The sequence below is a fragment of the Thermobia domestica genome, chromosome 18, assembly GCF_964235325.1.
Source record: "Thermobia domestica chromosome 18, izTheDome1.hap1.1, whole genome shotgun sequence".
Lineage (NCBI taxonomy): Eukaryota > Metazoa > Arthropoda > Insecta > Zygentoma > Lepismatidae > Thermobia > Thermobia domestica.
The window spans coordinates 149,244,891-149,271,116 of NC_137471.1; the positions used below are offsets into that span (position 1 = coordinate 149,244,891).

A 26,226-nucleotide genomic window follows, 5' to 3' on the forward strand; every position below is an offset into this window, starting at 1 on the left:
ATGTTAAATGAAGTGGAAGTATAGTTATTTGTTTAAATCCCCAAATAAACCTCTCGCAAGTTAAGTTATAAGTTACCCACTCATTTTAGATGGTGAGTGGAAGGCGCCTAGTAGCACTCATTATTGCATCCCCAAATAGGCACTGAGTGGCTAGGTTGTCAATATTTAGTTGTCGAGGTTCCTTGTTAAGCTGCACACATGTCAATCCTCACAGGAACAAAATGTAACACATGCTACGAGTGTGACGGCGAATTTAAATATCGTTTAAGTTTGGTTACACACATGTTAATCCATACAGGAGAAAGAGGTTAGGTATGCTAAGAGTGTGGTTAGAAGTTTAATCAAAGTTCAACTCTGGCTACACATATTAATATGCACTAAGTGTGGTATGTGATTTGATAAACGTTGAAGCTTGGCTAGAGAAATGTTAACCCACACAGGAGTAAAACATCACACATGTCGAGAGTGTGGTAGGGCATTTAATCTACGTTCGAAATTGGCTATAAACACGTGAATCCAAACAGTAGCCAAATCTCACCTTGCAAAAATCCTGGAATATAATTCTTTCAACGTTCATACGTGTTCAGCCACACAAGATCAAAACCTCACACGTGAGAGGTGTGGAAGACGATATAGTCTACGCTCAAACGTTGAAACGCAGTTGAACACAAGTCAGTCACCAAAGAGATGCAAAGATCTTAGCAAGGCGTTTACTCAAGGTTCACATATTGCAAAGTAAATGATAATCCACAAAGGACAAAAATTTCACACTTGGGGAGAGTTTATATGAGATGTCGCATTCTGTTGGAGGAATAGAGATGATGTAATCTACGCTGTTATTTCTACGCGTGCTATGAAAATTGTACTATCCTAAATTGATGTTTGAGTAGAATAGTCGACGAAGGGATGTCATTTGTGTCTGACGTTATCCCATGTTTATTGTAGATCCATATCTAAGCTCAAGTTATAGTCACCAAAATGAGCAACTTTGTCACCTTCTGACAACATCTGGAAATGTTCGTGGCATCTTTCAAGTAAACTTAGAGCACTGTTCCTATATGGTCTGCTGAAACACCCGACGAAGATTGTTTTTGGACAGACTTACCTCTGCTCAAATGGTTTCACACTCACGAACGAGATCATTCTGTGCTCTGCTGCCCCATTAATTTTAATACTACAAACAATCCGCCTGTATGGTCTTGCGGTCTTATTTCTATGTAGAGAATTGGTTGAGAAACGACATTCCACTGTTCCTTATTGATATTTTCAGACATGTTTCGCTCAGCACTAAACAGCAATATTTACGGCACAGTCTGTAAAATTGTTTGTAACACTTTGTACGTTTTTGTAGTATAGTTTAAAGGTGGTTTTCTGTTCACTGCACTTTTGAGCAGCATTCTACTGTACATCACCACATTAAACGCAGAATATAAAACATTTGATTTGGCACACTTCTCCAGCGTGGGATCACGTTGCCCAAGTCACTCTCACTTTTTTCTTGCCATCTGAGTTGAACATTCTAAATTATTTTAATTGAGTTTTCTCTCCCAATAAATGATAACGATATTTCACTGCATCTCCAACTGTCAAACGCAGACTCTAGCCGTTGCCTTACTACTGGGTTAACAATAGAAATAATAAAACATAGAGATAGCACATTTTTTTTTCCAGAAGCAGTAGCTCGAACTTTAACTTTTCTGCGGTTTGATGCCGTCTTTTTGTATTTTATGCATAGACGATCCTAAGTACATACAAAGATTTGTTACTGCCAAACTTAACATACAGATTTACAGTGTGGATAACTTCAATATTCAAAATCTATAAAAGAAACTGTTGACCTTCTAACCAAAATTTTCCACATACCTTTCATTGTCCGATTACGTAGTCCCACTCTGAAGCTATACCAATGCATAACTTGTCCATATTACACTAATATATCGAAAAAGTAAATATCACCTATATCAACAAACGCTTCCAAACTCAGCACTCTTTATTCATGCAATATATACTACCTCACTTTAGACCCCACACCAAATCGCTATCAGCATACTCCTTGTCCCTAATGTTTACGCTCTGCCAGTACACTACCCTCGTGAGATACATTGTTCTTAACCTTATAGTGGTAAGGTGAAAAAAAATTTTGTGAATGGTAACATTTTGCCTCCTGGACCCAGGAACATTTTTGTCTGATAAGATGTGAACTAGGATTTAAATTTGTATTATATTTATAATATTAAATACAAACACCAGACAGTGGGTACGCTTGAAGCGAAACTATACATTTTTATTGAGGCAATACCTTTCTTGATAAAATAAAGTTCGATAATTATGTGACTATTTTATTGCTTAAATACCGGTACTGAAAAAAAATATTTATTAACTAGAAAGAAGTAAACCAGGATTTCACCTAATAGCGGTATATTCACGTTTCAATTCTGCAGCAGTCTGCACACATCAATTTTGCGTGACTTAGGCAAATCCACTTACAACACTCTTGGCAAAATATCTGGCCTTACTGTGTTTATACATGTAACATCGTCCTCGCTTTCCTACATGATTAGGTACAGAAGCATCTTCTAGAGTTAATCCGAAAAACCTTGCTGTGTTCGCTAAATGTATAACATTACTACTAGTCGGTTCTACATTTTAGAAGTGATAAAACCACGTTATTTGCCATCGTGTAGTATTTCTTTCTTCGTCATATTCAGTAGGTATCTTGTCTACTATGTCCACCCCACCTTTAGTATCGTTGTAAAATGTGACGATCTCTGGCCTCCTATTATCTCTGGTACTCTCATCTAATTTGACGTCATTGTGCATACTTGAGGTCATCGCTAAACACAGATAATTCTTAGATGCATACGAACCAATGGTGCAGTTCTAATCAAAACCAAATACACTACTGTATTCTTTCCTCCGTTTGGCATTCACAAACGCGGGCGCAACTCTCTTGTTTTTACGAATTGTCCCTATAATAGTTAACTTACTGTCTCATTCCATTTACTTAACCAAATTGCAGCTTGTAAACCGATTATTGTAAAAAGGTCTCTTTGCAAGATGAACCATGAATCTGTTGATAAAATCTCTTCACTACTTCTTCAGGTTTGTTATCAATCTGGAACGGGCCTTCTGGTTGTGTCCTCACATACACTTCTATATTTGTTGTGTAGTATAATGTTTCACCAACAAGAATAAAAATTTTAATTCCACATTTTGGAGGTCTTTTAGGCATATAAATACGAAATCCACATCTTCCCCGGAAATCGACAAGTGTCTCACCCAAAGTTGCTAACATACCAATTAAGAAATCTGTTGTTGCAGTTGTTTACAAATAATTCAAAAAAAGTCACGAATTGGGGCTTATCTGGGGCTCAAGGTTATATCTGATTATGTTATTCATTAGCATCTTCCACTCTTTCATCCATCCCATCCTGCACAGTAATCACTTTCTGCTCAGTTTGGCTTCTCCGGTTCCCATCATCACATAGAGATGACCCTACGCAAAAGACACATTCATTTGTCTGATTAACAATACACATGTGTTAACTTCTGCTTCGCACCTCCCCTCATTCTCCGTCCTCGTTATTCCTTTACACATTTTTTATTTTCTCTAATTGTAATGTATTTATATTGAATCAATCTGTCTATATTAAGTTGTGTTATATATGTTTACATAATAATGCTAAGAATCAACATTCCATATGCCCATTTTTCTTTTTCTTTTTGATTTTTTGTTAGTTTTTATACCGTATAATTGTAAAATTTTGACAGAGCACAGATCTCCACTTACACTTTGTAAATAAATTCTTTTCCATCACTTACGTTACAGAGGGCGTAACCTTTTCATAGGTTGCTAGTCACTTTGATTTGCTGGTAAAACGTAGTGCATTCACATACTTTCTCAGCTGGCGCACATGTAGTGAGGCGTAGCTGCCAAGTCTAGACTCTATTTATTGCACTCATGTGGGCGCACAGTGATGCTAATTCATTAACAGGCGACAGGTTGCAAGAAATTGAGAGTTTTCACGAGCGTAATTTGGCTGGAGTACACAAGTAGTATAATTTTTAATCATCATTATGATCATTTTCACTCTTATCCTGTTCTCATCACATAGTTTTGAATACTGTTTCAGTTCGGTTATTTTACCGCATATGATAATTGATGATGGAAAGTCTTTCATACATCCTTTGAAGATAAAATTGCCGGGGTGGCTCAGTTGTAAAGCGTTCACCTCTGATGCATGGGGTCTCGGGTCCAAACCCTGCTCCCGCCAAGTTAACTTTGTGGTGGACAAACACCGTGTGCTTGGGTTTCCTCGGAGTTCTCCAGTTTCCTCCCACTTTCATCATTCCACAATTTCATTCATGCTCAGCATACACTGAACCAAGTTTCCAGAGTTCTCGTTCTCCGATCAGTGGCAACCACCAAGCATCATCAACGAGTTCACCACCATTTAAGAAGCATACAAATGCACATAGCATCTCGAGCTCCGACTTTGACTCCAACCAGCTTATCGTCCTCTGCAGCCTGTCTACAGCTTGCTACAGCAAAACTACAATCCAAAGTACTTTAGTTCGAAGGTTTTACTTCTTTAACTTTTCCAGTATCGGCAAAGAAAAGATATTTCGCAAATGGTAGAAACAAAAAAATGGATTCATCATTAAATCACAGTCGGCCAACTTCGCAAAATAATTCGTGACAATCCAGTTTCGAAATGTTCAGGAAAACTGACTTTAACTTATCTCAACAACATCCGACACTAGCAACCTCAGCCACATACCATGTCAATAGTAGTACGAGGGGTCCGTCTATCTATAACACTTGATATATAGGCTAAATTTCCTCAAGTGGGATACACCTTTAAAAATGCATCCGTATTCGCAACAATCAGGGACCAACGTACATAGTTCGAATTCTGAGAACATCACAGGATACTATCAACGACCTTTTGCATAAACAAATCTTAATTTTCAAGAAGAGATGCCGATTTGAACAATCTTGCTCATTACGACCAATTCCTCTCCCAGGTAAACGCTGTCAAGAAAACAAAGTACATCCTACTAACAGGTGCAACCTATGAACCTGTTATCCTACAAAGAGGTGCACACTTTTCCTTTTCCTTTGAAAACTGTCCGAATCTGCAACAGTTCCAATCTGCAACACTTGGTATCAATTCCCGCCTCCGAGATACAGCTACGAGTGCAAGTCTCGGCTTGCTCCAGAAGAATTCAGGCCGAAACTTGTAGTACCACTATTGATTCATTATGTTCAAAATCGAAAAGGTGAGACTTCGAAAGACTAATCAATTACTTTATATGCATAAACTATTAGCATTTGTCACCCACACTCTTCAAAACGTTCGTCTTTTGCACAACCATTAATATTAAAACACGTTCAGCACGCAGCTCGCAACATTCTTCACCTCGATTTTCATGACACTTACAGTGGTTCGTACGTGCACTTTCATGTATCTCCACCCGAAACAACTATTTAACTTCATAGTGATCATGTATCTAGTTATTTGACTATGACTTTTATTTCTATTTCTCAACATTCTCTTGTACTTACCTCATAAACTCATATTTTAACAACTATTACACGAGAAACAATTTGACACATTACTTATCAGTAATACGCATCTCACTCCCAAACTTAATTGCAAATTTTCCGGCTATCAACTCATTCCACATGATATGAAGCTTCGGGCTCGATGCGCCACTAGCGGCGTTACAATACTATTTTATCCTTACACATGTAATATTTTTCATAAGTAGAAGCTTTGCTTTATATATACTTAAACACAAACAAAATATTTGCTGAGCAAAACAATATATATTCACATAAAAATATTACATACGTGTTAGAGTTTCGAAAACTAACATTTTGGCTTCATCAGACACTATGAGATACATGAGAATCCTGCAGTCTTATATACACACAAGAGCTGAGATATCTTGCTTCTGATTGGCTCCTCGCAGCAGCCAATCCACTTTAAGTATTCTAATTCGTATTTCCCTATACCGAGGCTTCCTATCTGTTGTAAATTACACGCACAAATAAAAAGAACGATCTTGCCACAACTAATCTAAACTAACAAATAATTGGCATAAATAATTAAATAATATTATAAATATATATAAATACACATAAATATATAAATAAACAGATAAACATACAATTACTCATACGCTTAAAAAGACGACACACACATACAGTATATACTAGTGGTAGGCGCAGAAACCGGTTTTTCTGTTTCCGGTTTCCAAGAAAAACCTAAACCGTATTTCAAAATTTTCAAAAAAAACTTTTCACCGAAACCGGTTTCGGTTTTTAAAAAAACGGTATCGGTTTTCTTCAGAACCCGGTTTCGGTTTTCTTCAAAACGGCTTCGGTTGACCGAAACCGGTCTCGGTTTTCTTCAAAGCCGGTTCAGTTTTTCATCAAAACCTGTATCAGTTTTTCCAAAACTGGTTCTATTTCTGACCAGAATATTTTTCGTTGTTCTCCGGAACCCATTTTCTTTCAACAGATAAGTTTTTGTGTTTTCCAGAACAGTTTTGAGTTTTAGTTTTTACTAAAACCATTGCGATTTTTACCGAATCCGGTATTGGTTCCTTGAGAATCTACATATGTCTTAGATCTTCAAATCGGCTTAGTTTTCAATCAAAATTGGCTTCCGTTTTCATCAAGAACTACCTTTGAGCTTCTACTTAAATCCAGTTTGAAGTTTCATCAAAACCCAGTTGGGATTTTTGTTATAACGGTACTTTATTATTATTATTATTATTATTATTATTATTATTATTATTATTATTAGTTACGCTTAAAAACATGTTTTTCCTTCGATTCAATATTCACTCTTCTGTAAATCTCTAGTTGTTTCGAATACAATTACCTTCTTTATTATCAATAGATTTTCAGAACCTTGATTTATTTTAATTAGACTAGCTTAACCTGCACTCTCTACACAGTGCATCATTCACATATGAGCATGAATCTTCTTGTCATTCCTCACAATCTCTGTACATGTCCCCTTATAGACACAAATGAAAGACGTCTTGATAAAAATTGGCAAGGGGTACCACAAAGGAGAGATTTTTTCGATTATTTTTTCAATATCTCGCACCGTTTGCAAGATTGAGCCTACTTCTGGTTGGAATTTCTAATTCATGTATGATCAGTGCTTTCTTCCTTCTTGCATGCAGTATGTAATAAGCAAATACATTACATACACAATTTATTACAATGCCACTGATATCTGGTGTTCATTAGTAAAACATTCTAAATATTAAAGATTCTCCATCACTCGAGAAATAGTTTTCTTCGATTTCCATTATCAATTCATCATGAAACAAACGCCTGAGAAATATACAACCACTGTATACAAACATGTTGTGTTGGAGTGTATAAATTATAGAATGTGTTATTTTTTAAAATGTCAACACTTCCAGTGTACCCTAAAATATATATTAAAGAAATAATGGCCACGTTTTTTAAATATTCAATTGGAACTGGGCCAATCTACACAAAATTTGGAATCGACCAGCAAAAATGGCACGATTCTAGCACTTGTGGTTTTCGAGATCTCATTGTCAAAAGGATTGGAGACAAACATATAAACTTTTCTTTGCACACAAACATATAAACCTAACATTTTAATATATAGATATTTATAGTCACAAGTGATCAATTTAATGGGGGTAATACTGAAATGAAACACTATGCCCTGTATGATAGAATTGCGTACTATTATGTAGTAGATAGAAGAAATGGTAATACTAGTACAAAAATTGCTTGATTTATTGTCTTCACGAATAAAGACAGACGGAGGCATTCCTATGGAGGCTCATCTACCGCTTTTTCAAAAATTACTGTGTATTGCTTCTTAGAAACAGCTCATTCTTAGTACCGTCGTTGAATTAACCTACTATAGCGAACTTTTTGGCTTGTTTGAGAACTGGATACCGAAAGTCCGGATAACTATTTACCAGTAAGAAATTGAAATGTATGTACGCCTATTGGTGTTCATTTCCCGGACTCAGAGTACAAAATTATTGTGTAAATCAATTTTTTCAAGCGCTCTGAGCCTCATTCACTAGCAGTTTTCGAGCTCGACACAACGTAATATTTGCGTTTAGTTTGCGGTAGTGAAAATAAGCATTAATAAATAGCTTTTTTCAGTTTTGTATTGTGCTGATGTACGCACATTTTGCTTTGCATGAACACAAATCTCTACCACGCATTGGTCTCATGCAGTGACACACATCACAAATGGAGTGTTATGTCGAAGCTTCAGATTCTTAAGGATGATCCTATTTCATTCCTGTACAGTTAATGGAGAAATTTTTGTGTCTTCTTTACAGGTCAAGTTGCTATGATCAAAAATACAAGAATTTTAAACCATCTAAAATGTTCTAATTTGGGGGTCATAGAAAGGGGTAAAAGTGGATCTGAAAAGGTAGGAGGACGGTAGGTAGCAGCATGACGTTACGCTTGTTCCCCCTTCCTATATTTCTCCATTGTATCTTTTTTAGGAACTGGGCGACGCCTACATTTTTTTTCGAAGTCGGGACGGAGTCCCCCCGCGTTTAGAATCTATACCCTAAGTTGCCGTTTATATATATATATATATATATATATATATATATATCAACGCACGAAATATTGATTTAGCCTCTCATCGTCAAACAGTTTTGAACAATGGAATAACAAGGCTCCCTCTACGCGGTATGTTCTTCCTCATATAGGTATTATTTTCTCCCTTAGTGTGATTCTAGGAAAGTGAAGTGCATTTGATTTTAAAAATAAGAAAATTAAAAATAATAAATAAGTAAAATAAAAATATTAGGTTCATTGTAGTTCTAAACTGGCTATGGTATGCTATACCACCAATTACAGTATCAGATTTAATTTCTTGGGGACACAATCGAAGGATGGATACATTTTACTTGAGGGGGCTTATACTGAAAAGGTTAATTTCACATTATTTGCGCGATATTAATATATACTAACAGTCTGGGGTGCAGGTATAGCCTACGGGTTGCGCCCGCCTCCTTGGCCCCCTTTGGCAATGTTATTTGTACCGGATTTGAATAACAACTCCAGGTAAGGACAGTTCTATTAATATTTTATTTTGTTTAAGAGATGTTAGCTTAAAACTGTTAGCTTAAAACTAAAATATTGTTGTATTAAAAGATGTTTCGATGTGCACAATAACTAGCATTGTTAAAATATACTGGTAATCAAATGTACGAAAATGTCATTTTCTGTAATATATAAAACAAAATCCTAAACAACGTTTTTGATAACGTATAACGTCCTTAAATGTGCTTTATTCTAATTTGAACGTTTTGGAACCTAAAAGTCTTAAGCCTATAATGTGTTGAGCTTTTGATAGTAAACATTTGCAGGTGCATATGGTGCAACGATTGTCAAGGTCAACTGCGCAAACGCACTGAGCAAGCATTTAATATTCATTTCAGTGAACTGCAAGATAAGGGTGAAAGTAGCAATTAAGTGTTAAGCAATTAAGGTGAAGCAAAGCACAATATGTCACGGAGTATTGTATTAATAAAGTGATTGCACGGAACACTCAATCAGAAGATGATGACGATCCTGGAATCTCTGGTTCTACAAAACACATCACGTTAAGGTAAGAAGATTTAAACACTTTTCTTTCTTATGTAATTTGATTCAAGGGATATATACCGTCGTGTGTTTTATCATGTAATATTTCATTTAATATTTAACTTTCGTTATTTTGGACATCCGTTTGGTCTAGTGGCTAACAAACTTGCCTACGGCACGCGTGGATTCGGTTCCCGGTGGGATACAGTTGAACGGAAAACGTGGTTCAGATTCCATTATAATCAGTAAGTCCAAGTCTCTTTAGTCATCATGGCATAACCGTGGGGCGGTAAACTGAAACAAACCAAAACTTTCGTTATTTTCTTTTACCTTCAAAGTGGCTTTAACCCTTAAGTACTATGGACGAAAGTAATCACGTAACTACTATGGAACGGTCTGTCAGACCGCATTGTTGTTTCACATTTTCTGAATAGTAGTTTCATTGTATATTTTTAAAAATGATATCCTACATATCTTAGTTGCTTATAGAAAAGTAAAACATAGTAATTTCACGATGTAAAGAAAGCTTTATATTTTTAAAACAATGAGAAAGAGAACATAGTCAAAATTTGCAACAATGCTTTCATTGTTATTCTAAAATTGTAATTGTTGAAATATTCATTTTTTTCTCCGTTTCTATGCAGCCAAAATAACACTAATATAAAATACACTGTTCTTATAGATGCACTGAGAATAAAAATTATAGTAAAAACGGAGAAAAAAACATGGAATATTAGCTTTTTTAAACTTAACAGGAAGGTAGTGTTATAGTTGTATTCTTACATTTTTTGTAGTGAAAAGGTAATGGATAAAACTTATTTTTAGTTCTTGTATGATGGAGAAAGTAAACAAAATACGTTTTGCCGGTAAAGAAAGTACCGCACTAACTTTTCTGACAGCATGCACTTTCTTACGCACTTATATCTTATTTTTCTGCACTGCAAGGAAATCGGTACCCCACACCGCTGACACGAATGAATATCTGTCCTTTCCGCTTACAACTCAGTTGACAGAAGACTATGTTTTCCTTTTCAACTCCTTATGCGCAATGGTGGGAAACTCACTTTCAAGCTGTAGTATGCTCTTCATTGAAAAACTCAGCTCTCGTGGCAGATGTCCGATGAACAATCTACGTTCTATGTGAGGCCTAACAAGTCCTTTTGCCAACGTTTTCATGAAATCAAGTCTTGTCATCACTACGGATTTAGCGTAGACTTAATGCAAGACATAGTATTGACACCACACGCAACATCCACCAGCATGAAGAAAATTCTCAATGGCTATCGTCTTGTTCGACGACTTGATGTGTAATCTGTACATTTTTGTCTAGAGTATCCATTCCACCTTTACTCATGTTATAAAATGTGATTATTTCAGGTTTTCCAGACTCTGGGTCATTATTTGATGAGTGGTGCAAGACGTGCCACACGGTAAGACACAAAACTGCTAATAAACAGTAAATAGCGAAAAACAACTGATCAGCAAAGTACTCACGTAACTACTATAGTACGTCTGTGAGACCGCTCGACCCCTCCAGCGCCGCCCACAGGGGATCAGTTATAACACGAACTTCACGATACGTAACCATTTGCTAGACAGGAAGGTAGACGAAAAGATCCACTTGTAGTAGTAAGACTGTGGAAAATATAATGATATGAAAAGTCGCAGCGGTCTGAGAGACGGTCCATAGTACTTACGGGTTAAGAGGTAATGGGATGTACAGTAAGAGCAGTGTTTAAATTCGTGATAAAAATGTACCAGATCCCTTCCTGGCTACCATATATATATATATATATATATTATATATATATATATATATATATATATATATATATATATATATATAACGAGTTTTAATTACTTCTTTTCATATATATATATATATATATATATATATATATATATATATATATATATATATATATATATATATATAATGTGTGTGTGTGTGCGGTTTAGTCAAATCTTGTAAAATTCCAGGCACTTCCATATTAAATAGAGTTGGGAAAACTTGTGCAAACACAAATCAAAAAATCTCATGACAACATAGTATTTTAACATAATGTTTATGTGAATAATAATATCAAAATAGCTGAATTTACCTCTTATAAGACAATGAATGCAGTAAAGTCACAGTATTTTCCATAAAGCTTCCTTCGATTTGTTTTCTTCTGCCTCGATTTCTTTCCTAGCAACTTGAGAGGGCGGTGTTTCTTCCTTGTGATATCCAGCGCTTAACGTACAGGAGGGGTTGCGGACAATGGCAAACCATTAATATTTATTGTCATTAAAGATGACACACTTCCAACCGATAGCGCGTTTCTAGTTGGCGTGACAACATTATTCATTACACTGAAACCCCTCTCACACTCAGCATTGCTGACTGGTATCGTTTGCACACACACTGCATTAGTACCTTCATTCTCCCCAAGACCTGCCTGCCTCCACTATCCTTAAAGTCGCGATAAGTTTGAATAGTTTCTCGAAAACACAAAGAAAACAATTCTTTCAAGTCTTGTTCGCTATAATCGACATTAATATTTTCCGGCCAGTACTCAGGGTAAATAATTTTCATCATTTCGGAGTACACAGTGTCCTTCTCAGTCAAGCACCTTCTGTTCATAGAACTGTCCTTTGTTAATTTCCGAAGCGTTGTTTTTACTGCCACTCATTTTCAAGGGAACTTCTTTAAAATATTTCTCTTTTATGGCTCTCTGTACTTCTCTCCAGTATATGCCTCCTCTCTCTTTATGGGCCTTAAACACCTCAATTGATCTGTATATGCGCTTGTTTGCCTTCGGTAGGGCTATAGTCTTTTCTTGCAAGGACTCTGAAAAGCTAGAAAGCTCACACAAGACAGTAGAAGAAAGAACTTCTTAGTTTCTGTCACTATCCGCCCCCTCCTCCCCCAAGGATTTTATAGCTCAGCTATAGCCCCTGTTGAAAAACAAATAGAAAAAAGAAAATTACCAGCAGGGACCGGAGAGAAAAGAACCTTGTTTCTGCTATTTTCTCACTCCCCGGTTGCCTCAATAATGCACTTGAATTTTAAATTAATATGAGCTACCGAAACAGTGACAAAGGAAAGTTAAAGTACGGATTTTATCAACATTATTTCAGATGCGGAGAAAATTTTTAAAAAAGCAACGAGAAAAGATCCGGTGCTGAGCCCCGACAACCAAAACATTACCGGGGCTGAGTCCCGGGAGGGACACTTCTGGATGCCCCGGGAGGGACACTTTTGCCGTAAATTTCCATATGGGTGTACCATTCAGAAGTATTCCTTACTGTACATAAAAGTTTGAGGCTTCTTATATTGTTATAGCCCTGCGCATACTAACTAGGGTTGCCAACAGCCGGTTATTAAATATTGCGGTTATTTTTATTAAGGTCGGTGACCAGTACACACTATAAACTTCTTACCAGCCTCTTTATGACCACTATTTTGAAATTTATAATCTAGAATAAAACATTAAACATCCTAATTCTTGAACAGTGTCTTATTTGCAAATACAAATTTTCATTGTATTATACATTCGGTGATTTTTTTAAAAAACCTAGGACAGTTCTTTTCATGATTTTCATTTTGAGTTTAACGTCCCTTTTAGCAGCGATGCTTATGAGTGTTCTTTTCATTTATTTAACAAGAAATTTGATAATTAAATTTTATTGTGAAACTTTTTTTCGACAATAGATACAGACAGGGGCGGATCCTGAACCGACTTCTGGGGGGCGGTGGGTTGTCATACTGCTACTTTTAAAGGCTCCAAACTTTGGGATGGGTTTTATTTATATATATAAAATAAGAAAGTTTTCTCTTCTGGGGGGCGATCGCCCCCTTCCCTGGATCCGCCCCTGGATACAGAAGTGTTTAATTTGTCATAATTGTGCGGCATAAATATAGCGTGAGGATTTGTCCAAAATTGACACGTACAGATTAAGATACTATTTTTTCATCTCTCGATAATTTTAAAGAAGTAGAAGTTACTGGTAAATAGAAGAAAATGATCGATACGACTTCAGAACACAATGTACCGGTATATATTACGCTTATAAGTGCATGTATTAAGGATATGCAGAATGCGGGTCCTATTGCATTTTGGTGGCCCCGCGCAGCGAAGTTGCTAACGATTTCGCCTTCGGTGTGAGCGTTCCCGGGTTCGATTCCTGGTGGGGGCACTCAGTCAAAAAAGTGTAAAACGCTTTTTCATGCCAGCCATCCTGAATGAGGTTTTCCTGGGTTTTCCTCGTTCACACCAGGCAAATGCCAGGGTGGTACCTAACTTTAAGTCCCAGGCCACTTCCTTCCTTTCCCAATCCTTTCTTCCTTCCCTTTTCCCGGATTGTTTGCTCGCCGAGGGACGTCATCCCTCAAAACCTGAAGGGCTAAATGGCCTTAAATGCCGATAGCCCAGAAATCAAAATCCTAATGCATTTTGTCCAGGATAGCACATTTCCTTCCCATGGATGGGTTCGAAGAGAGAGACTTTTTACTTAGGCCTATATCACAGGAAATTTTGAGCGGGTGCCCGTAATTTTTTTTTCAGAGTTGGTTACCATATTACTCACCCATTTTAATTTTACGAAAGAAGAAGCATATATGGGGATGATGGGTAACATTATATGTTTGAAAACAGTTGCGCGTATACCTTACCAAAAAATTATATCCTTACTTTCATGCCCACCTGCAACGGGAGTCAAGGAGGACATTGCCCCCTGGATTATCAAAATTGGTTCGATTCCTTAAAATACATATCAAAACAAATTTGCTTATTCACACACATTACTGTAGTAAACTTACGCCATGAGCGCAAGTAATTGTTTTACATGGAGTAGAACTTATATTGTGTGTTTCAAGGGGCTTCTATTTGCAATTTTGCTTGTTTGTCAGCCTCCCTCCCTGGAAAAACCCCGCGGGTGTTACTGCTTAAACTACTAGCGTTTAATATTGTGTGAGCAGTGATTTCATGGTGTGGCCTGAGGATACTGCACCAGAACGACGAAATTTCCGTGGGCATTTCTCTGATTGGGCTTAACCTCTGGGAAACCAGTATTTTAGTAGTACTGTACTACTTACACTCGTTGTTTATTCAGTTTCTTCGGGGAGACTCTTCTTAAATCGTCAATGTGTATGTGTGTGTGTGTTTGGGCATATATCATCAGTTGTGAGAGGAACAAAGACGAGGGTCATTCAAATAGTTACAAGACTCATTTTATTATAGAACGCTATTCTCACAAAATTTTATTTACACTATGCATGAAACACTCTCATGTGAATGCATTTGTCCCATCTACTTTTGGAAAATAGCATGGAATCAGTTTTCCGAAAGCTTGTTTCAGGTACCCATCGAAGACTTGTTGAGGCTTTGAGGTAGTGTTGGGTATATTACTTGTAAAAATGTAACGCGCTATAAGTTACTTTACTTTCCCTTACTGCTTATCGTTAACAGTAAGGGAACGTTACTTCCCCTAGAAAAGTAACTGTTACCCTACTTCGAAAGCAAGACAAGTAACGCGTTACTTTTATGTCCGGAACTTTGAATATAATCATATACAAAAAACATTATTTTCATTAAATTTTTCCTACTACTATCACTATTATTATTATTATTATTATTATTATTATTATTATTATTATTATTATTATTATTATTATTATTATTATTATTATTACACATTCTGTTTTTTCCCGATTGTAATAAATGTTTAGAACTGTAGGTTGATAATAGTAGCGCTGCTATACCCCTTCATGCGGACAGTTTAGGCTTGTTCATGAGCGTTAATTATGGCACCGATCAAACATATCTACACTAATAGCAACAGTAAACAATGCGCTATTATTGAAATGCTGTACTGCACTGTAAAAAGAATTGTATGCGTAAACTGCAACTTTTGATCATTTCTTTTACATTTATATATTTGTGCAACAGAAGGAGTGAGAAGCGTGTACAAAACGTGTGAGAAATTTGCACGACTCCAGGCCTTGCACCCTTGGAAGTTTATGCACATTTCCCACACATTTTGTCACAATTGCACTCCTGTTGCACGCATATATATATATATATATATATATATATATATATATATATATATATATGAAAAGAAGTAATTAAAACTCGTTGCAGTTTACGCGTACATGACTTTTAAGGATTATCCCAGAAAATGATCAAAAGATTGCGATCTTGGGCAAGTTCGGATCAGGGATCACAAAATTTTTGAACGGACTCTAAATTAAGTTTTCGTATTTTTTACGGAATGAGCACAACATACTGAGTTTAGAGATAGTTTGTGTTCAATTGGATCCAATTGGATAAGGATAAAAATCAATGGAGAGCTTTTGTGAACGCGGCATTGAACCTCCGGGTTCCATACGCCATAGAGTGAGTTAGTTAGTTATATGTAGTTCTCCAGATGTAAGGCATACAAGAAAATTATTGATTGAAATATATTGGATCTTTTGGGCTAACTGGATCAGGGCCTACAAAACTTTTGAACGGGCCCTAAATCGAGTTTTCGTATTTTTTTACGGAATGAAGAAAATTAAATCTTTGAGTTTTACGTCCCAAGGTTATGCCGGTTAGGCTAAACGAGACGGTGATGATGAGTAATGGATGAAATCGTGGAATGAAGAAAGTGGGAGGAAACAGGAGAACCCCGAGAGAACCCACGCACACGGTGTTTGTCCACCACAAAGTTCGCTTGGCGGGCTCCTGGGATCGAACCCGGGACCCCAAACACCAGAGGTGAACGCTCTACCACTGAGCCACAGCGGGCCCCCTTTTACGGAATGAGCATATTATATTGAGTTAAGAGATAGTTTGGGTATGTCTATACTGCATGTAGTTCTCCAGATATAAGGCATACAAGAAAATTTTCGATTTAAATATATTGGATATTTAGATCAAAAAATTGTGAGATTTTTTTTACAGTGTCTGTGTTGCACTATTAGTAGTTTTAAAAATATTTTGAAAAGTATATATATATATATATATATATATATATATATATATATATATACAGTGGCGTATTTAGGGGAGCTTCCAGGCTTAAGCCCCCCTGAAATCTTACTTACTATAGTAAAGTATATGTAATATCTTGCAGAATTTTCAAAGCCCCCCGAAACAAAATCGTAAATACGCCACTGTATATATTAACCGCGATTCTTAATTATTAATTTATAAGGATAATCATATAATATAAAACATTTTAGAATATTTTTTACGTCAAAGTTTTTACGTTTCGATGACTAACTTAAAACCTATTTATTCAAGTTGAAAGAGTATATAGTAGAAAATCACTATATTATTGTCACGATAACCAATTGACATATTACTTCACCTAATTCGACACTTCCTACTTCATCTACACTCAATATACATTTCGTTTTTTTAATCTCTTGAGAAAATGAAATCTTTTTTCTCCATATCTCTCCATATAAACAAATCTCCATAAGTATAGTCAGAAAAGCACTAAACAAGAATGAAGTATTGAAGAAAGTATTAATATAGTATTAGTAAGAGCACGTGTAAAGAAATTATTAACATTTGGACAATAGCTTTATCCGCAATGCTTGTATGGGTACTGTTTCGGTATACTCTAGAAATAATAATAATAAAAAAGCTTCAGATTTTTCTTCAAATTTGTAGACGAACTTCTTCCTATTGATAAATATTTCCCGCCGGTACACTTCAGACATTTTACTTTTAAATTATGTCCTCATCCTCAGCTTTTAAGAAACATTATTTTTTCAAATATTTTCGTTAAGGAAAGCTAGACTATAATTGCACTTGCAGTTCACTCACTGAATATATTAATTTAGAGCTATAAAAATCTACTACAAAATCTTCCAGGTGCTTGGCTTGCAATCAGTACACGTGATTTCCCTGAGGTTATATTCCCCTTCTGAAACCAGCAAGTGGCCCTAAGATCTTATCTGTTTCTTTGTGTGTCGGTGACTGTTGGTCACTGACAGTTCATGCTCCATTGCTCCATTCTAAGAGATTTACAACAGGAAAGAAAACAAGGATTTGTTTCCGGAAAACCATACATATAATAGTTACTCGTCCGAAATGTAACGCAAAAGAAACTAAAGCAAACTAGGTATATTCCTTAGAAATTTGTAACGCCTTACCGTTACAGTTACTTTGGAAAAAAGGGCTTAGCGGAATAAGGATGTGAAAGCTTCCCCAAGCATATCTGCACCAAATTTACAGTATCGATTAACATTTATGAGAAACTCGGTTTCCAAAACTTTCAGCCCCCCAAGCGCTTTTGGAGGGGTGTTAGGAGGGGGGAAGGAAAATTGAAATTATTTTTTCTCTCCTAAACGGCTCAACTGATTTGCATGAAAAAAAGATGTTAGGTGTTCTCAGGAAGAGAAAAGTCGGAAAATATTTTTTTTTTAATATTTTGAGGTTGAAAATTGGTATTTTTTTGAAATTTTCAAAAAAAAATTAGTAGAAGACTAACTGGGACACCCACTATTTTTTGCCAGCTTTTTCTTGAGAGGGTCCCTAACAACATATATTGTTTTCATTTTGTTCGCAAGTGTGCATCATAGTGAAAAAAGGCAAATGTACATAGGTCAGCATCTATGTGGTATACGTATGATACACACTGTACACCACTAGGATAACCAATACCTTTGAATGGGGGAGGAGATGAAGTTGTTATAACATTGGAATCTTATGATAACAAGTATTTTTTGTCTTAACGGTAATTGGTCTCTGAGAATGAAGGGGATTCTCGACCATGTTTACACCTCCTTTGGCTACACCACTGCTGTACATCAACTGAAATTATACATTCCCGCATTTTTTGTTAATTGTGCACATAATCAATGTTCTGTGATACATATAGATTTTTCTTTAGTAATTGTTCTTTTTTTTTTTGTAACAGTTGGTTAATAATATGCCTGTTGTTAATAGCTGTTCATGTGTTTAGTTTGTTTCGATGGTATTACTGTATATGTGTGTTTAATATGATCAAATAAAGAATGAATAGAAAGAAATTAATCCTCATCACTGTTTCCGTCCAATAATGGAACAATTTCGGTTTTCGTGAACAGAACTGTTGGCTGCTGTTCTCACGTTGCTGCTATTTTGTATTATTTATCATATGCGAGGTACTTATCGAAAATCATTCCACCCGAACGAAAGAAGTTCCACAATCTAACTGTTTGTACTTCTAGCAAGTTATATTGGTTTATCACACACAATATTTTCTAGACCGATACTTTGGTCAGAATCATAGTGCTTTCTCCAAAGTAGGGTCACGATCGCTTAGTGATAGAGCGCTTACTTCTGGTGCGAGATGGACCTCGTTCGATCCCAGGTTATAAAAGTTCGTGGTGGATACCATCGTACCAATGAGTCTTCTCGGGATTATCTGAATTCACTTATATTCTCATTTTACGAATTATTTTCCAATAATTAGCTTCCATCTATTACCTGTCTGTATTATTGGTTCGGATTTGAGCTTAGCATTCCTTCGGTAGCAAAGTTATATGAGCCATGGAGCTACGAATTAACGTGAGATTCAAACCGCTTGCGTTCCTGCCGGGAATCGGAGCGAGGTCTCCTATGCCAAAGTCCCGTATGCTACCCACATAGCCGTGAGTGATTTCTCTGTCTTCATTAGCCTAGAAGGCATAATATTTAAACGTTTTGGATTTCATATAATTTCAGTCCCTCCTCGATGGCCAATTCTGTACTGAGACAAAGTAGATCAATCAAATATACTTATCTTTCCTTTTTCGAACTCTAACGAGGTTCTTATAACTTGGACCACGTCCTAAGACTTTTGTTAGTTGAAACATCGTCTTTAGTTTTAGTTAGTTTAATCGTATGTCATTATACTCAACGTTTAATAAAATATCACAGGATTTCTTCAATTTCTTTGGGGTGACCCTTGCCCCCGCTCTGTACCACATCGAGTTGTGTATTAATGGAAACTACGGCTAAAAATAATAAACATTCCCTTTCCCCCAACTTCGATCCGACATTTTGTTCTCGAGTTATGGCTTTTTTTATCTTCCGACAGATTTTTGGCTGGTCATAGTACCGAAAGGAAGTATTTGTACACCCAGGTTGGTCTATACTCTTTGTCTTATCTTGGTGTCAGGAATCTGCTCCCAAACGTTGTCAGTGTTGTTTTCAAACACTGTATATTACTATCCTGTATATTTCTATCCTGTTTCCTATTAGCTCCTGTCTGCTAAGCACCTTCCAGTTTTCCCAAAACAAACCAAAAGTGAACTACATCCACTTCATCGTCCCCCTCCCCTATGCTTTCTTGTTGTGTAGTACTTATTAAATATTTATATTGTAGTTGACAGAAATTGAAAAATTGATTAAAATATCTGGTTAAAATGCTAGTAGAGGAATTCTCTCTTTAGTGCAGAAATTCCCTCCTTGTATCTTATCGCACTTTAGGCGAGAAGGGATTAGGCAAGATCTGAATTCCCATCTCACCTAAAATAGCTGACATTCTTCTCTTGGAGATATCAGTGACTGATAAATCGTTAGGCGAGGTGGAATGGAATCTCTTTTTCTATGGAAGATATTTTCCTTCTCTGATAACTTACTACAAGGATGCTGGTGACCAAAACGCCATCCAGTTTCCCACCACCCTAATTTCAAGACAGCGGAAGTACGAACAAATCTCCTGAGGCAAATTTGTCAAAACAACTGTTGCATCCATACCCTCTTAGTGGCTTGATGAGTCAAATAGTAATACACTGAAACAAGTTTCAATGCTTATATTCATAATTTCTTTGCTTTTGTCTTTAAAACATGTTTATATTTAATTTGTTCATAGAATTAGATTGTGATTTTTCTTAAACATAATATTGTGTCATTTTCTTTTTCAACAGTACCTTTGTGGAAGCTTCCCATTCGGATAGTTCTGAAGATTCTCCTGGACCATCAGACTGTGTTGAGGCTACAAATATGTCACAAGATACTACTGTGAAAGTTTCCTGTGAAACTGTCACCAATGACGAAACGCGTGATGATGTAATTAGAGTTCCTCAAACACACAATAAAAAGCGAACGTATGAACAAAGATCAATAGTAAAGTATCTTAAAAATAGCCGGCCGTGCACACCAGAATATGAAGAACAGATTGCGAAAAGGATTGCAAACATGATAGTAACAGATCTACTCCCAATTTCATTTATTGGAGGGAAAGGGTTTCGGGAGTTAATGTCCTTTCTTGAACCAAATTATAGCGTACAGTCTAGGCGAACACTATGGAGACGCTTGCAGCTTTTTTATTCTGAACTGAAAGACCAAGTACAACAGAGGCTACAGGAAGCAGAAGTAGTTGCTTTAACGACATATATGTGGACGTCTCGAGCAACAGATTCTTACATTGCAGTGACATGTCATGCTCTGTATAAGAACTTCTGTACAGAAGATTTTGTTCTCAAGACAATTGAACTAGAAGAACGACATACAGCTGAAAATGTAGCTAATGCTATTAAACTGTGTATGGAGGAATGGTGCATCAAAGACAAAGTAGTTGCATTAGTTCACGACAATGCATCGAATATGATTAATGCTGGACGTTTGTTGCCGGTTTACAATGTATCATGTTTGGCACATACATTGCAGCGATCCATGCTGACCAGTTTAGAGAAAAGCGAGGTAACAAATATAATTTCAATCTGTAGCAAAGTGGTAGGGCACTTCAAACATAGCACCACTGCTTCAGTCGCGCTTGAAAACAAACAAAAATTTCTAAAGTTACCAAAGCATCGCCTTATTCAATATACAAAGACTCGCTGGAACAGTGTATATTCGATGATCGAACGGTTGCTGGAACAAAGAGAAGCAATAATTGCAGTGTTCTCTGATAGAAATGTCACTAAACCTCTGCATGCAAGGATAACTGAAGACAAGTGGCAAATCATGCAAGATATCATTCGAGTACTGAAGCCACTACAAATGGCTACAACAGTTATGTGTGATCAAAAGTGTTCCATTTCTTTTGCTTTACCATTAGGCTATGGTCTTATTTCTAACCACCTGAAGGAATGTCCTTCAGATTCTGAAATTGTTAAGAACTTGAAATCTTCAATATCAGTTTACTTAGGAAAGCGTCTTTAGCTCGATGCATTATCCAATTCTGAATCATCAGACTTTTTGTCAAATAGTGTTCTGAAAAGTTACCTCTTAGCAACATTCTTGGACCCAAAGTACAAATCATTACCATTTCTGAATTTTAAAATGCAAACAAATATCCATAGATGGGTTCATGATATTTGCGTAGAATCTGAAGAATAAGAAGATGATTTATCACAGCAATCGTCCGGTGGGTCATCAGCATTAGACTATTTGCTTGGAATATTTCCATCGTGTTCAAAAAGTCCTAATGTAACAGATGAGCTTACTCTTTATAAATCAGATCAGTGTCTTTCGCAATGTTGCAACAGCCTTGAATGGTGGAAACTTAACGAGCATCGGCTTCAAAAATTAGCATGTCTTGCTAAAAGATTCACGGTGATTCCAGCAACTTCAGTCGAATCTGAACGAGTATTTTCACTTGCTGGTAATATCGTTACTGCGAGTAGATCTAGACTTCTCCATGAAAATGCAGATATATTAATATTTTTGAACAAAAATCTAAAAACTATCGCTTGCAAACCGCAATAGGTTGGCACAAGTTGCACTGCTGAATTAAATTTTAAATTAAAAAACGCTTAAAATGCAATATGCAAACACGATTTCACAATCAAACTCAACTCGTAAAATTTATGTTTAGTGAAAGTTTGATAGTTTTTCTTAAGCTATATCAATCAATACCATTTTGTTTTCTTTCGGCATATTTTCTTATGTTTCTTTTCTTGTTTTGAATTGACAGAATTCACTAGTGTTTAACTAATAAAAATCTTTGTCCTTAGGGTTTATTTTATGTAGGTTTAGTTACTGGCGTAAGTAAAGTATTCAATTTTAGGTGAATGAATATAATTATTTGATATCTTTCTTTAGTTTTTGATAACATTCTATTATTTTCCAATTGAATGTTACTGAACATTTTTGAACTTGCTTCATTAAAAAAAACTACAACTGTCTACAACTGTCAAAACTACAACTTATAACTTTCGCAAAATATGGAAATTTGAAGCAGTAGTTTGATTAATGCTACTTAAGCAGTGATGCAGATCGAGAAATTTCGTCGATTTCTGCATTGAATTTTAAGTTGACATGGGACAAAGTATGTATAAAATACAGAATGAATACGGTAATTTTCATAAACTACAAATTAAACCCATAATAAATAATAATATCCATCCATAAAGTTTTCTTATTTCAATTAACTGTATCTAACGCTTTCAATCTCAATGAATCAATGCATATACATGCAGTTTGTATTTCTTTTTGTTTGACTAGTATTGGTAAATGGCAACTGCTTCAGCTGCAGATATTAATATAAGTTTAGGGAGCGTATATCTCAAACTTTGGTTTAAGCTCAGGGGGAGAACAGCAGCACCTTTTTTTTCGCTGCGTAAGTAAACAGAAGTGTAGTCCTTGGTTCTATTGATGTATGTGATGCATGTGAAATATTAGCATAGGGCTTTATTATTTCGCCGCATATACGGTACGTTAGTGGATAATGAAGTAAGATAAGAGTCATATTAGTAATGTTACATTGTTATTGAAACTTGTAACAGAGGAGAGGCGCTTTTGTTATTTTTGATCTAATGTCGTTAAGAAGAATAAAGGTATGATATATCCATGAATCTGTGAGATGTATTTCAGTTTTCTCTTTTGGTGAATTTTGACAAGTTTATGTAATTTATAAATTATTTCAATTAATGACATTCCCAGGCTTGTGATCATAAATTTGCATGCAAACAAAAACATTTGTATATGTAAAGAAGCAGTTCTTGTTTTCATTATCAGTGCATTTTTAGGACAAAAGCTCAGTTGTCTAAAAATGACTTTCAGAGCTTCATATTGTATCTTCGTGAGTGATTGTAAAATTTATTAAGAAATCTGGTTGCTGGACACTACTTGTGTATAATTATCAATTTCTTGTAGTGTATTTTTTCTGTGTGAAGTATTTTTGAAAATAAAATAAGTAATTACATAGTACAGCATTAATATTTAGAAAGAAACTTTTTCATAAAATGAAATACCAACTTCATTTCTTTGTAATGAAGAAACTTGATTTATTTCGAGTTCTAGAAACTTGATGTATTTCGAGTTCACAAATTTTGTAAATGTCAACGCGTGTTCTTTTATCTTGATTTGATTCTAGATGTAGAAAGTTTGAATTGAAGTATATATCTATTACGTATGTATCTTCCTAATAAACTTCTAAAGTGTACCAACAGTATATATAAACATTTAAAAACAAAATAATATAACTCTTGTATCTTTCAACACAAAACTCCACAATTTGCAGACAAATAAAACCGGTTTTGAAGCTTCTAAATAGTTTTGTAATTTATTTCGTACTTTCTTTCTACTTGTTTAAGAGCATGTAGGTTAAGAGATAATATGAGCAGCAAATTTAAACGCATAAAGAAAAATTAAGGTACTAGCAAATGGCTCCACGACACTACGTATGGAGAATATTAGCGAACCATTCTGACATTTTTATATCCCTTCTATGTAGCTAAAATCAAAGAACGCTGAAATACGTATTCGTTTATTTTAAATGAGAGATTCAAATTACATGTGTGTAACCTTAAAAGTTTACCTCACATTTAGCGAAACTCACCGTATTTTTTTATTTTATTTATTTATTTATTTATTTATTTATTGGTGATGTTTACCTGGATCGTTGACGGAACTAGCACAATACAATATTTTAAGTTTTTGTTTGCAAATAAACCTACATCTGTTTTATTTTCTGGTTATAATCACCATAATTTGCATCGTTGGTTTCTTGAGCAATGAAGAATTCGTATTTTCCATTGAACCGATGTTCAACGTAGCAGGACTTCGCTACTAGTAGTTTGTAATTCCCATCTAAGCGCTTCACATCGTTTGGACTTAACAGTACAAATTCTCAAGACTGCGTTTCGTTCAGTTTGACGAGCTGTCGTGATTGTCTAGTCAAGTTTTCAGCTTTTACTACAACCTCTAAACGATTGGGTTTATTTATCTTTACAAGCAATTCGTAAGGGGGGAATAAAGTTCGATCCCAAGACCTTTGGCATGCAGTACAACTGCGTTTACCACTCGATCATCTGTCTTATGTGATAAGCAGCCTCTTATTAGGCTTTTATATTTAAAATATCAACTTGGTCCAAATTTGATCACCCGTAGTTCGCTAATGGTATATTTCCACAAGGCGATTATAGGCTTCTTCTAAAGGTCTTACTAAATGCTATAGAAAAATATAATAAAAACTCAAACATCGTGTTTTTTTAAAGTAAATTTTTGCATATTTGCGTACTTTTCCCGTAAACGATAAGGTTTATTCCAAATTCAATTTTCGCGCCTCTATTTGCCCATTACCCAAAGTAATATATACAGAATTCGCGACGACAAGAGATATTGATCTGAATAATAACACGAATTCCCTGCTTTTAATCGACATTTAATTTATTCGTGAATATGGTTTTCGTCTGTTAATATTGATCCCAGATATTTGAAAGTATTCACTTTATCAAAAGTATTATTCCATATTTTTACGCATCCATAAGTTGCAGTATTACGATGCTGACCAATTTCCATGTATTAATTTTTCTCAGCATTTACTTCTAAACCTATGACCCTGTAAGCGTTTAATAAGACCTCTGCATTTCCTTCTACTCTTTTCCTATCATCCCCTATTATATTTACATCATCATACGGCATAACCTGGTGAATTCCATTTAACTCTATGCCCTGGCTGCTATCTTGCAAAGTTGAATAATAATGGCGACAACGCATCTCCTTGTTTCAGGCCATTCTCGACGTGAAAGCTCATGGATATAAATTTTCCTACCCGGACTTTACTTTGTTATTCATTTAAACATATCTTAATTAATCTAATTAGCTTCTTCGGTATTTCAAATTATGTAAGAATGTCGTACAATGCTTCTCTTCTAACCAGGTCGTAAGCCTTTCTAAAATCAATATAGAGATGATGTACCGGAATATTTACAGTGAGCTTATGTCCGGTTAACTTTTGTCCGCTTTTGCATTAATATAGGTGAACTTATGTTCGGTGAGGTTATGTCCGCGACCCGCCACTACATGCAAGAAGAACATAAGGATGGAAAAGTTGCTAACTTAATTTCAAATATCTATATGTTAATGATAAAAGATCACTTTGGAAGAACTGGGAAATAACGAAACAACCCCTTCCCCTCTCAATTCTGCCTTCCAGATGGTGGTGTGCAAGGAACAAGCGCAAATGTGTCGCCTGGGGCAGAATTCAAGAAATAGGTGTCTCCTTAGGAGAAAGCGAACTTTTCTGAATGTACAGCTGCCGACTTGCCAGACGAACAACAAACACAGTCCCAAACTCTAGTATTAGTGATCATCTCATAGGTGACCTTCCCTCCTCTCCCTCCATTTATTCATATACTCTGTGAGTGAAATCCTCGTAGTGTTGATAGAACAACAGCGAAAGGCAAGAATTCATCCCTCTCCCAG

The 26,226-nt window shown here is 35.8% G+C and overlaps 1 protein-coding gene across 1 annotated transcript; it reads left to right on the forward strand.

The window, feature by feature from the left end:
• Nucleotides 1–9,071: 9,071 nt before the first annotated feature.
• On the forward strand, nucleotides 9,072–21,738 carry LOC145675301 (zinc finger BED domain-containing protein 4-like). Its single transcript, XM_081745689.1, has 2 exons — nucleotides 9,072–9,106; nucleotides 20,502–21,738. The coding sequence occupies exons 1-2, from the start codon at nucleotides 9,072–9,074 to the stop codon at nucleotides 21,736–21,738; spliced, it is 1,272 nt and encodes a 423-aa protein (XP_081601815.1).
• Nucleotides 21,739–26,226: the final 4,488 nt, after the last annotated feature.

Coding starts and splice junctions, on each gene's coding strand:
- LOC145675301 (XM_081745689.1), top strand. CDS start 9,072: ATGTTATTTGTACCGGATTTGAATAACAACTCCAG. Junction 9,107..20,501: donor GATTTGAATAACAACTCCAG/GTAAGGACAGTT, acceptor CTTTTTCAACAG/TACCTTTGTGGAAGCTTCCC.